This window comes from Ursus arctos, unplaced genomic scaffold (assembly GCF_023065955.2).
Source record: "Ursus arctos isolate Adak ecotype North America unplaced genomic scaffold, UrsArc2.0 scaffold_13, whole genome shotgun sequence".
NCBI classification, from domain to species: Eukaryota; Metazoa; Chordata; class Mammalia; order Carnivora; family Ursidae; genus Ursus; species Ursus arctos.
The window spans coordinates 53,779,195-53,793,084 of NW_026622797.1; the positions used below are offsets into that span (position 1 = coordinate 53,779,195).

The 13,890-nt window shown below is 36.3% G+C and overlaps 1 protein-coding gene across 4 annotated transcripts in view; it reads left to right on the forward strand.

Moving 5' to 3' along the window:
* Positions 1-13,890, forward strand: part of HACE1 (HECT domain and ankyrin repeat containing E3 ubiquitin protein ligase 1) — a 100,423-nt gene that overhangs the window by 14,482 nt on the left and 72,051 nt on the right. For 3 of the 4 annotated variants that reach the window (XM_026511728.4, XM_026511729.4, XM_044388851.3), the window contains one exon: positions 9,003-9,134. The exons of the other annotated variant lie outside the window; for it this stretch is intronic. In XM_026511728.4, coding sequence (XP_026367513.1) covers positions 9,003-9,134 — 132 coding nt within the window. The remainder of the gene's footprint in view (positions 1-9,002; positions 9,135-13,890) is intronic. 4 annotated transcript variants of the gene reach the window in all.

Sequence of the window (13,890 nt, forward strand, 5' to 3'; positions counted from 1 at the left end):
TCACTCCTGAACTTTTAAGAAAAGTAGAGTAGAAAAGTTTTTAAAATCAAATTTTTACCTAAAATATATATTAATGCATATATTTAAAGAGTCAAATGACTCTACAAAGCTTGTTATAGAAAAATAGTCTCTGCACTCTTTCTGCCTGGGACCAACCTTCGTGTTTTCTCCTATGGCCCTGCATGGTATAGTGTGCCTCTTGGAAACTATTCTGGCCACCAACATGATTCTGCCTAGTCCCAGACCACCATGATGGAATTAATTCAACAGCTGGGCCCATTGACCCCCCCCCCCCCCCATCAGCTGAAGGAAGCGGGGCTGGTGAAAATGTGTTGCTGCAGGACTGAATAGTTGCCACCAAACATGTGGGACAGTAAAGCCAATGGCTCCTGAGTTGGAAGAAACCTTCAATGAGGAGCCAAGAGCCCCAGGATTTTTCTTACGAAAGGAGAGAACTGTTGATTGCATGCTTTCTAGGCTGATCACCCTCACAAAGGACTCCTCATATTTCTTGCTTCATTTGTTGTTTCAACAGGAATTTCTTGAATACCTACTATGTGCTAGGCCTTTGCTGTTGTGGGATAGAGTGATGAATGTGGTCCTTGTCCCCAAACTTATAAGGAAGATAGGAAAGTTTTTTTTTTCTTCCAAGTTTTTATTAAAGTTCAAGTTACTTAACATCTAGTGCAGTATTGGTTTCAGGAGTAGAATTTAGTGATTCATACAACGTCCAGCGTTCATCACAAGTGCCCTCCTTAAAGCCTATCACCCATTTAGCCTATCCCCCCACCCGCCGCCCTAGTTCGTTCTCTGTAGTTAAGGGTCCTTTATGATTTGCCTCCCTCCATGTTTTTATCTTATTTTTCCTTACAGAAAGACTGGAAAGTTAGCAGTCAGTGGTAACACAGTGTAATGAATGTCAACATAGGAGACCGAGATGCTATGGAAGTCCTAGCAGGGGACCCATCCTCTCACCTAGGGCATTAGAAGAGGCATTCCAGGGACATAGCACATGAGCTGAGGCCAGAAGGACAAACAGAAATTAGACTGGTGAAAGTGGTAGTTGTGGGGTCGGGAGAAAGCTGGGGAAGAGAATTTTGGCTCTATGGAATAGATTAGTGAAGGCTTGGAGGTGAAAGAGAGCATGCTACATTAGAGTGGTGAGCTTAACTGTTGTTCAGGTACCTTGGGGGTTCAGAGCCTTTCCAAAGGTCTTTGGCATGGATAGTTATGGGGATCACTTTCCAGATCTTTAGCTTCTAGATGTGCTTTTTTCTTCAAGATGATGTGCTCAAGAGCAGCCTGCAGTAGAGAGCCTGCCCTTCCCACCTTCAGCTTCAAAATCACTCTCCCACCACTTTTTTTTTTTTTTTAATATTTCACGTATTTATTTGATAGAGAGAGAGTGAGAAAGCACAAGCAGGGGGAGCGGCAGAGGCAGAGGAAGAAGCAGGCTCTTTGCTGGGCGGGGATCCAGGATCCCTGGGATCACCACCCGAGCTAAAGGCAGATGCTTAACTGACTGAGCCACCCAGGTGCCCTCTCCCACCATTTTTTGAACGAAGTACATTTTATGCTCACCCATCCTGAATATTACTAAGGCACATTGTCAAGAATGGCCTGGGGATAGTGGCAAGCAAAAGAACAGTTCAAAGTATTGATGTCTGCAAAGGCTCTGTCATTCAGCACCGTAAACCATAAAATCATGGCAGGATTTCGTAGATTTTTCCCTGCCTTATACATATTGTTGTTAGGGGTGAGGTAACTGGACTTAATTTGGTTTGTTTTGAACTCAGCAAAATTATAAAAGTGGAGCAACAGGAGTTGTGGAATAATTGTTTGACGAAGTTGCCTATAACATTCCCCAACAACTGTCAGAGAATTCATTGCCTCTAACAGAGGTCTATGAGAACAAAGCAAAAGAACATCAGTAAAAACTACTGAAGGCAATGTTGACTTGCTTTACACAAAATCAAGGTGAGACATGTATCTTACCTATCTATCTCAGGACAAGGGAGGAAATAGGCAGTGACCGCTAATGGTATTGGGTTTCTTTTTGGGGAGATGAAAATGTTCTAAAATTGATTGTGGTGATGATTGCACAACTGTGAATATACCAGAAACCACTAAGGTGTATACTTTAAATAAATGGATTGTATGGCATTTGAATTGTATGACATTATGCCTCAAACAAATGTACATCTATGTTGTGACCACCCCCGAAAAGGAAATACTCTCTTGACTTTCTTCCCCAGCCTCTATAAACTTCTAACTCTGTAGTTAGCTCTTCTCAACTATTTTAATAGATGTAAAAATTTTGTTTCCTCACATCTAAATAACACGCTACTATTGCTGTTTTTTGATTTTTCAGTTTTAGGCATTACCAGTTGACTTTATGGAAGATAAGGTTATTTGCTATCTTTTTCAGCCCCACCTCCCCTTATCCCATCATGTACAAGCACATTTCCCTCACACCTTTCCAATATAGTTGTAATTTTAATTAGATTGTTTTTCAGTATTTTGATTTTTTTTTTTAAAGATTTTATTTATTTGACAGAGATAGAGACAGCCAGAGAGAGAGGGAACACAAGCAGGGGGAGTGGGAGAGGAAGAAGCAGGCTCATAGCGTAAGAGCCTGATGTGGGGCTCAATCCCATAACTCTGGGATCACGCCCTGAGCCGAAGGCAGATGCTTAACTGCTGTGCCACCCAGGCGCCCCCAGTATTTTGATTTTTTAAAAAATTATATACGTACTATTCATAGTTAGACCAAATAGTTTGCTGTAGTTACTTTTCTTTATTACATAGTATTTTGATTTTCATGTAGTTAATAATTGCATTCTTAAAAAATTGAGATAATTGTACATTCATATATACCTGTAAGAAATAATACAGAGGAATGCCTTCTATATATTGCCCAGTTTCCCTCAATGGTAACATTTAACAAAACGGTAGTATATTACCATGACTAGGATATTTATACTGATATGATTCGTTCCGATTTCCCCAGTTTTACCTGTTTATTTGTACCCAGTTTTATATATGTGTGTGTGTATGTATAGTAAGTTCTATACAGTCTTGTTACCTGTGTAGGTCCGTGCGTCCACTACCATAGTCAATATTCTGAACGTTTCCAACTCTACAAAGATGTTTTGCGTTGCTCTTCTTTTGTAACCACACCTTTCCTCCCTTTCATCCTATGCCTAACCTTGGCAACCACTAATCTGTTCTCCATTTCTAAAATTATGTCCTTTTAAGAATGTTATATAAATGGAAGCATCTTGTATGGAACCGTTTAGGATTGGCTTTTGTGTGTTCATCATATTCCATGGAGAGTGACCTAGGTTGTTGTATGTGTCAGTAGTTTGTTCCTTTATATTGCTGACTGGTATTCCTTGGTGTAGATGTACCATTGTGTGTTTAACCGTTTACCTGTTGAAGGACATCTGGGTTATTTCCTGTTTGGGGCTATCTTGAATAAAACTGCTATAAACGTAAACATTAGTATACAGGTTTTTGTGTGGAAGTAAAACTTTTCATTTCTCTAGAATAAATGTCCAAGAATGCAATGGCTGGGTTGTATGATAGTTTCATGTTTAGTTTTAAAATGCACTGCCTGGCTTTTCCAGAGTGCCTGCAACATTTTATACCCTCAGCAGCAATATATGAGTCATCTAGTTTTTCAGCATTCTCCCCAGCATTTGACGTTGTCATTGTTTTTTATTTTAGCCATAAGAATACGTGTGTAGTTGCTATCTCATTGTGGTTTTAATTTGCATTTGCCTAATTGACATCTTCTCATGTGCTTTTTTGCTGTGTATCTTTTTTTTTTTTAAGTTTTTATTTAAATTCCAGTTAACCTACAGTGTTATATTAGTTTCAGGTGTGCAATATAGTGATTCAGTGCTGATTACAACAAGTGTACTCCTTAATCTCCATCACCTGTTTAACTCATTCTTCCCCTGCCCCCTTACCCACCTCCCCTCTGGTAACTGTCAGTTTGTTTTTGTTTCTTGGTTTGCCTCTCCTCTCTTCCCCCTCCTTTCCCCCCTGGCTTTTTTCTCCCTTCTCTTGTTTTTTTTTGTTTCTTAAATTCCACATAAGAGTGAAGTCATATGGTATTTGTGTTTCTCTGACTGACTTATTTCACTCAGCCTAATACTGTCTATCTGTGTCGTTGCAGATGGCAAGATTTCATTTTTTATGGCTGAGTAATATTCTCTTGTATATATATATCTCACATCTTTTTATTTATTTATTTATTTTTTATTTTTATTTTTTTGGTTTTTTTATATCACATTTTTATACATTCATCAGGTGATGGACACTTGGGCTGTTTCCATAGTTTGGCTGCTGTAGATAATGCTGCTATAAACATTGAGGTGCATGTATCCCTTTGAATTAGTATTTTTGTATTCTTTGAGTAATTTCGCTGTCCATATATTTTTCTATGTCAAATATCGTTTCATGTCATTTGCCCATTTTTTAATTGGATTTCCTTTAACTCTTGAGATGTGAGAGTTCTTTATATACTGAAGATATAGGTCCTTTATCAGGTATATGATGTGCGAATATTTTCTCCTAATCTCTAGTTTGCCATTTTAATTCTTTATCTTTCATATGAAGGTTTTCAATTTTGCTGAAGGCCAATATATCAGTTTTTCCTTTTACGGTTTATGCTTTTGGTATCAAGTTTAAGAACTCTGCCTGACTCTAGATCTTGAAGATTTTTTCAGATCTTTTTTCTAAATTTTTATTATTATGTATTTTACATCTAAATCTGTGATCTATTTTGAGCTAATATTTGTGTAAGATGGGATGTTTAAGTTGAGGTTCTTTTTTTTTTTTTTTTTTTTTTTGCTTATCAAGTCCAATTACTCGAGCACTGTTTGTTGAAAGACTATCCTCCTGCATGAAATTGGTTTTGCATCTTCCTCAAAAATCTGTGGGGCATATTCATATGGACTTTTCCCTGGGTTCTTAATTCTGTTTCACAGATCTATGTGGCTGTCCTTTTGCCAATACCACACCGTCATAGTAAGCCTTAATATCTGGTTGAGTAATTCCTCCCACTTTATTTTCCTATGTCAGGATTGTGTTAGCTATTCTGGTTTCCTTGCCAGAAATTTACAGATAGAATAAATTTATTTATAGTATAAACTTGACTATGACAAAAAAAACCTTGCTGAAATATTTACTGAGATTATATTAAATGTATAGATCAGTTTGAGAATTGATATCTTTACTATAAACACAGTATGTCTCCTCATTTATTTAGGTCTTTGATTTCTTTTTGTAAATGAAATTTTACATCTTGTACTGCTCACCATAAGATCTTGTTCGTGTTTTAAGTGTATACGTATAGCCAAGTTTCATTTTCTTTGGAGCAATACTAAATGGTATTATGTTTTTAATTTCGGTTTCTGCATGTTTACTGATAGTATGTAGAAATTAGATTCCTTTTTTGTGTGTTGATCATGTATTCTTGTGACCTTGCTGAAGTCACTTATTAGTTCTGGAAGTTTTTTTGTAGATTCCTTAGGGTTTTCTATGTAGACAATCATGTCATCTGCAAGTAGAGATAATTTTATCTTTTCCTTTCCAATCTGTATGTCTTTGTTTCTTGTCTTATTGCAGCTTAAACTTTTTTTATTATTTATTTAAAAAAATTTTTTAAAGATTTTATTTATATGTTTGAGAGCAAGGGTGAGCACACACGTGAGAGAGAGAGGGAGAGAGAGAGTGAGCAAGCATGAGGGGGGGGAGCAGAGGGAGAAGCAGACTGCCAGCTGAGCAGAGAGCCAGGCTCAGGGCTCGATCCCAGGACCCTGGGATCATGACCTCAGCAGAAGCAGGCAGTCAACCAACTGAGCCACCCAGGTGCCCTGCAGCTTAAAATTTTTTAAAAAACTTTTCTAAGTACTTATTATTCATTATGAAACTTTTCCTGAGCTTTGTAAATACCCTCATGGTAAGTATTCACTGTCTTTCATCTTCTTGATTAGTTTTTTTTTTTTTTAAGATTTTATTTTATTATTTGACAGAGATAGAGACAGCCAGTGAGAGGGAACACAAGCAGGGGGAGTGGGAGAGGAAGAAGCAGGCTCATAGTGGAGGAGCCTGATGTGGGGCTCGATCCCATAATGCCGGGATCACGCCCTGAGCCAAAGGCAGACGCTTAACCGCTGTGCCACCCAGGCGCCCCCATCTTCTTGATTAGTTTTGAAGGAGTCTTTTATGGAGACTTCTGTCCTTTCTAAGCTGGTTTGGGTGATTTCTAGGCCTCCTTCACAGTTGTTGTTTGGAATGACTCCTCACCATCATCCTGGAGATTTCTTTTGCCTATCTCTTGTTTTGGGTTCTTTTTTACATTGATTCTGTGTCTATCTTTGCAGATAGCCATTCTTTCACTTTGGTGGAGCACATTTTCCAGTAGTTAACTGAGAAAGAGTTAATGGGAGGTAAATTTGTTGATACTTTGCATTACTTGAATCTTGAGTCTGATTATGTAATCATTAATAATAATTTAGCTGGTAATAAAATTCTAGGCTGGACATTCTTTTCTCTTAGAATTTTGAGTGTTGCTTCATTGTCTTCTAGCTTTCAGTTTTGAAGTTTGGTGCCATTTAGATTCTTCTATTTTTTTAAAGATTTATTTATTAGAGAGAGAGAGTGTTTGCATGGGGTGGGGGGAAGGGCAGAGGAAGAGGGAGAGAGAGTCTTTTTTTTTTTTTAAGATTTTATTTATTTATTTGACAGAGAAAGAGAGAGAGAGGGAGAGAACACAAGCTGGGGGAGTGGCAGGCAGAGGAAGAGGGAGAAGCAGGCTCCTCGCTGAGTAGGGAGCCTGATGCAGGACTTGATCCCAGGACCATTGGGATCATGACCTGAGCCAAAGGCAGACGGTTAACCTACTTACTGAGCCACCCAGGTGCCCAAGGGAGAGAGAGTCTTAGACAGACTCCTCACTGAGCACAGAAAGGGATGTGGGGCTCGATCTCACAACTCAGATCAGGACTGAAGCCGAAACCAAGAGTCAGAAGTTTAACCAAGTGCGCCACCCAGGCACCCACCATTTAGATTCTTGACTCTTCATGAAACCTGTTATGTTTTTTCTCTCCAGAAACTTATTGAACCTACTTTGTATTTAGAGTTCTAAAATTTCAGGATTATAGATCTGGGCTTGGTTTAATTTTATCCATTTGGCTGGGTAATACTGAGACACTATCATCCCGGAAACTCATGTAATGGGAACTCAGGAAAAATTTTCATAAAATACTTCTTTGAAGATTTCACTCCTCTGTTTTCTCTGTTCTCTCCTTTTTGAATTCCTGTTATTTGAATATTGGACCTCTTGGGCTAACCTTTTAATTTTCTTACCTTTTCTCTTGTTTCTCCATTTCTTTGTCTTTTTGTGCTTCTTGGGAGGCTTCCTCAATATTATCTTCTAAATCTTTTGAGTTTGCATGTCTCTATCATAGTATTAATTTCCAGGAGTTTGTTTGTTTTTCACTGTCCTTTAAAAAAAAAATATCCTGTTCTTGTTTGAAGGATGCAGTCAGTATGTTTTCTCTCTGAGAGTATTAAATATAGCTTTTAAAAATTTTTTTTGTTTTTTTTCTTTAATATTTATGGTTCCTTCTCTGCTCTTTTCTTCCTGTTTTTTGTTTGTTTGTTTGTTTGTTGTATTTTGTTCTGTTTTGTATTTTGTCTTCCAAACTAGATGCATTTGTCAAATGTTTGGTGGAATTGGGAAAAGCTATTTGAAAGCCCTGTTTGAATGAATGAGGATTATTCACCATGGGCTTCAGTGTAGGGTGATCTCTTGGGCATTTGCCTTTAGATCCTTCCTGGTATCAATTTCTTTAGGCATTTACTCTCAGGCTGGTTAGATTCCTCAGAGAAAGCTCTAACAATTGCCAGGAGGGTGTTAGCATTCTGGATATCAGGTAGAGGAGAATTCTTTGGCATTTCAGTATTCAGTATGTAAACTTGACTTCATCTCCCTTTTTCAGTGTGATATTCTTGCTTCATTGTGCCTAGCGTCACTTATCTAGAGATTGTTTTCAAGCCTCTTGTGTTCTCTCAGAGTGGGTAGGGGCAGTTATTGGCCTGGAAGTGTTGGGGAGGGTTGGGGATATAAGTGTTTAAATCTACCAGTTCATCCCTACTGCAGGAGATGCAAGATGCTTACCACCGATTCTTGAGTCTTCTGGGATTTTAGTGACTTGAATCATCTTCCTTGGCTTTTTCTATTACTTGTTTAGGATTCACCTTTTTGTTCTGACAAGTCAGACAAAAGCTTTTAACTTGCAAAACTTGTTGCTATTATAATCTCTTTTTTTTCTTTATTGTAAGGGGTCTGTCTTTTAAGAAAAAGTATATCTTTATTGTTATTTCAGTGGTGTTTGGGGAAGAAATAGAAGTTGATTCATGTGTTTAAGCTGCCATGTTAAAACAAGTTTCATGATATATTTTTTAATGGAAAACAGTCAATTGAAAAATGCATGGATAGCATAGTCCAAAGTTTTAACATTGATTATCTTTGAGTGGTAGAGTTACAACTATTTTATTCTCCCTATATATGATTATTTGTGTGTGATACATGAATTACTTGGAAAATACAGGAAGTAAAGAATATGATGTCTCCTGTTTGCTTCTGGGGAAGGAAAAGTATCCAGTACATTTTGTTTAGAGACAAGCTGTACATAGAGTCCAGTATCATCTAGGAAGCAGGGTATTTGTTGATCCTAAGTCTAGGATACGTTAACTGTTTTGATCCATGAAATGCTTGATTTTGAAGTACATGGTGCTGTAACCTACATCTTGATGCGTATTTTTTCCCATAAAAAAATAGAAAGAATGTAGGAAAACATATGGGCTTTTCTTTTAATCTTTAGTGTGTGTATCATGCTCACATTTGAGAAATAATAGCATTATTTATCTGCTGTTTTTATGAAACACTCCTTGCACAAATGTTAAGTAACTAACTGGCTGTACAGATACACTGGCTGGCTGTGAATGGGCGGACAGAACTACTCCATGACCTTGTACAACATGTCAGTGACGTCGATGTTGAGGATGCGATGGGGCAGACAGCACTGCATGTGGCCTGCCAGAACGGTCACAAGACGGTAAATTCAGCCATGAGGACTTTAAGTTGCATGTATTTATTTTTGAAAACTTCGAATTCATAAAAAGTTTTTCACTGTGCATAATTGGGAACATGAAGGCTTGTAGCAAAATCTTAAAATATTTTCTGCATCATATGGAATTATGATTAATATATATTCTTTGTGGGTAAAAGGAATAGAAAACAGTGTTTTTAAATCTGTTTAAAGTATTTGGATTTCACATTTATTTCTGATTCATAGAGTTTGATTGATAGCTGAATATATTAAAATTTTAAATGTATGTTCACATGTAATTCTAAGTAATAATGTTCTTATTCTCAATTTTACTATCACATAGCTTATTTATATTTTATTTTTTACCATTAAGCCCCAATTACTTGGATTCGATAGTCAGAAAGTGAGCAATGATGTTGCTAAAATATTTCAGCTTGGATTATCATATTTTTCTGCTGTCTTAGAATATGATGTAAGAGTAGAGTGATGGTTGTTTTCTTTCTTAGATTTCTAAAATCATGCGTTTGTTTTATGTCAGTACTTTCCTGGTTACTCCCATGTACAAACATAACTTTAAATGTTGCTAATAGATTTCTTCATTAGGAGACTGCTGCGTTATATAAAAATTGGTAGTTTAAAATTTAAAATCTGCTTTGTTATAATTCCCTATCCTGGTTACTAACTTTTTAGTTTTTTTTTTCACATTTAATGTTATTGATAATAGAAATTAATTTACTTGTTAACCATAACAATAACAAAAACCAGCTGAAAACAGAATCATCACCAATAACTGCAAAGATACAGAAATTTGTGTGTTTAATATGTTTTTTTTTAAAGATTTTATTTATTTGACAGCACAAGCAGGGGAAGAGGTAGGCAGAGGGAGAGGAAGAAGCAGGCTCCCCGCTGAGGAGGGAGCCTGATGCAATGGGGAGAGCGGGGGTTGGTTCTCGGCTCCATCCCAGGAGCATGGGATCATGACCTGAGCCAAATGCAGGGCTTAACGAACTGAGTCACCCAGGCACCCAGTATGTATTGTTTTGGACACAGTCTCTCTGAGTCTTTGTGTTGGGAGAATTCCTACTGGAATCAGGATTTTCATCTCTGCAAACACTTTTTTCCTAATCTGGGTTCAGGATGTAGAAGGCTACATGTTTAGATGCTCTATGTATGACTACAGTTCACAGAGTTTTGCACTTTAAGATAGTGAGGCCAAGAGTAACATTTTCTTATGTTTAATGAGTTGGATAAGAGGAGGGATATAGAATTTTTTTTCTTCCTTGTAATTTCTTCTAAACACTAGTTGTTCATTTTTATTTATTTTTTTGTCTTTCATCATCTGAAAACTAACCCAGTGTTTTCAAGGAGTATTTCCTTCTCATTAGTTTTTACTTTTTGAGAGTCAACACTATTAATTTAAAAAGTATTCTGTGTAAAAAAAAAAATTATCTGAAATGTCCTAATCTTGAATGACCTAGGTTTTTAAACAACTTTTGCATATTAGAGAATGAGTCCTGCTGGTAGTTGTTATAAGACAGAAAACGCACCCACTTTAATATAAACACTTTGCCATAACAGGAGTGGAGTGTCATATACTAAGATCATAAACCTTGCCTGTTGCCCAAGAACTTTTGTACAAAAAACTGGGATTCAGATCAGAAGTGATCTACAAAAGCTAATTTTAGCTCCCTTGAGCCAATGAAGAAACAGTAATTACTAAGAAAATCTTATTTCAAAACATGTGCATTACAGGTTGCATTAAAAATTTAGAATTGCCTTCTGAAGTTATTGAAGAATAGTTAGTATGAGTATAATATATTCCATATGGTTTACAACCTAAAGCAGGTGTGGTGAAGTAAGGGAGAATTCCTCATAGTCAAATGCCTTTGAAGAATTATATTCTCCGAAGATTTGTAAGGGGGCCTGACTTCACTGCAATGATGAGTTTCACAGAGTGAGATTTTGCAGATATAGTAGGGAGGAAGGGTACAAAAAGCCTTGTTGACTTGTGGTTGATTGTATTGGTGAGTGAGATTCCATTCTATTATAGTTGGTCAATTATAGTTATCTGTGAGGATCATGAACAGATAAAGAGTATGTTTAGCACTGACTGTTTATGAATCATTGTATAGATCTTTAATTGATCTCAATTAAGATAAGAAGGAATCTTGAAAAATTGGTCTTTTAGCCTCCAGGCTGAATTATACCCCTAAAAATCTTTGTTGGTAGTTGTGCTAATATTACCTATGTCTTGTAATTACTTGTATACACATTTCTGGGACATGTTTAAATCTCAGTGGATGAGCATATGATATGATAAATTATTACAGGGTAGGGATTATTGATTTTTTAACTCTTTATATCTTTCCATAAGTTGAACACTGAATCTAAAATGCTTTGTCGGGTATCTTAGTGACTTATTTTAGCAGCAAGTAAAAATGGCGTTTTCGTTGTCTCAAATAGTCAGTTCATGCATAAATTCATTAAAAGGTCTTCAAAACTTGGTTCCATGTAGACATATAGCAGTGCATATAGGTTTCAAGATTTATTTTTTAAAAAGCTTAAAAGTTTGCATATTGATTATATATGTTTTACAAAATAGAAAACTTTAAAGGGAGAAAGAAGCCCCATTTAAAAAATATTTTTAAAAGAGGGGCACCTGGGTGACTCAGTCGGTTAAGCATTTGACTTCAGCTCAGGTCATGCTCTCAGGGTCCTGGGATCGAGCCCTGTGTAGTTGGGCTCCCTGCTCAGCAGGGAGTCTGCTTGTGCTGCTCCTTTTACCTCTGCCCCTCCCCTGCTCGTTCTCTCTCTCAAATAAATAAAAAATCTTAAAAAAATATTTTATTTTCAAATTAAAGAGATATGATAAATCCTCTGAAATTTACTTTCTAATCTCACTTTAGGGTAAATCTCAGGAGTGCATGAAAAGATTTTGATCAACTGGCTAAGAGCTCTAAAGCTTTTCGGAATTTGTAATTGAATACTGTTATTTTTGCTTTGATAACAAGAAGTGCTGTTCAGATTTACATTATTTTTTAAAAGACAAAAGATTTAGAAGAAAAATTCAGTTTTGTGATAAATAAGAAATTGAATAATCTTTGCCATGATTTCATATAGATGTGTTGGTTTTGTTAGAGGTAAACCAAGATAAAGGTCTTGTTGAAAGGAAGTGGTTTGGGCTGTTAATGCATTTTGACCATTTTTTGTCCTTGCAGCATAATAGCACTATGAGGTTGGGTTTTTGTTGTTGTTGTTTTGTTTCTTTGTTTTTTTTTTTTTTTTTTTTTGAGAGATGTGGGGGAGTGGGGAGGAAGGGACAGAGGGAGAGGGAGGGAGAGAATCTTAAGCAGACTGCATGCCCAGTGTGGAGCCCGACACGGGGCTCCATCTCAGCTCCATCTCACGACCCTGAAATCATGACCTGAGCCAAAATCAAGAGTTGGACTCTTAACCGACTGAGCCACCAATAGGTGCCGTAATAAATAACACTATGATTTTAAACTACTCTGTTCCTATTTAAATATGATCAGATGAAAGAAATGAGCATAACAACTTCTTAGTAATTTAATTTTTTATAACTTTCCTTGGGTCAGCTGTTATTAGCTTTACAATAGCAAAATTATGGTTTGTCTTGGGATATTGATTTTAAAAATCATTTCAGAGTTCCATTATTCAGCTGGCCTATTATACAGTCTTTGGCAAATTTTTCTTCCTCTGTCCTTACCTGCCTCCTAAATATTAGGTGGTAAAACCTAATATTATTTTACATGGATATAATTGACTCCAGTTTTTTGGGCAATAAACTAAATCAGTGACTTTATTCTTTGTTATTAGTTTTTTAAGATTTGTTAATGTGTTAAATTGCCACAAATGGTTGATTATTGTTTTCCTAGAATAACTTGGATTTAAAAACCCTAGCGAATTGTCGAATGGTTTAGTCGCAGTTTATATAAATTAGAGTGCACAGCGGGATTAGTTTATGGACTAATTTCACTTCACTCAAAAAAGAAATTTTATTTTTATCAGAATAAACTTTATGTTGCTAAGTTTGTATAGCTAAATGTGAAGCTTCACAAACAACATAAAACGATAGTTGAACCCTGCTTAGAGTAGATTTAAGCTCCTGGAACTTAAAAGTGTTGTTTGATGCTGGTATTGTAGACTGTTTTTGATAGAACTGACTGTGTTTTACTGGAATGGTAGGCTTGGTAAGGAACAGTGCTTATCTACATTCAGTTAGCTCTCTTGATACCTTTTACTCAGCTTTCAAGCTTTTCATCCAGAGAATTACAGGACAGCGATGCAAACTTAATTGAAAGCTTTTGCAAAAACATTCATTGGATTCAGCCTTGAGGCACAAGGTAGATAGACGAACATTTTGGATTGCATTTTTAGATTCAGAGTAATTTTATTTATTCTAATGTTAGAATTCTCCTTTAATCACTTCTGGGAAATGTGAACAAATAATAAATACTTCTATTACTGTGATCTTCAAACACAACTGGATAATGATTTTTACTAGGTGTTACATAAGACTTCAAAGTTTTGGTAGGTATAGGTGGACAGGTTTCTATAGAAAAACCTATATAAACCAGTCATTGATTAGTGAGTTGGCCTTTTTTCTTAGTGGATAAGTAATTTGTGCTTTGCTGTCAAGTCATATTATCAATTATTTTTAATAAAAGATAAAGATGCTGTTTTTGTTGTTTTGTCTTTTAGCAAGTAGAAATACCACAACTCAGATGTTTACTTGTAATTT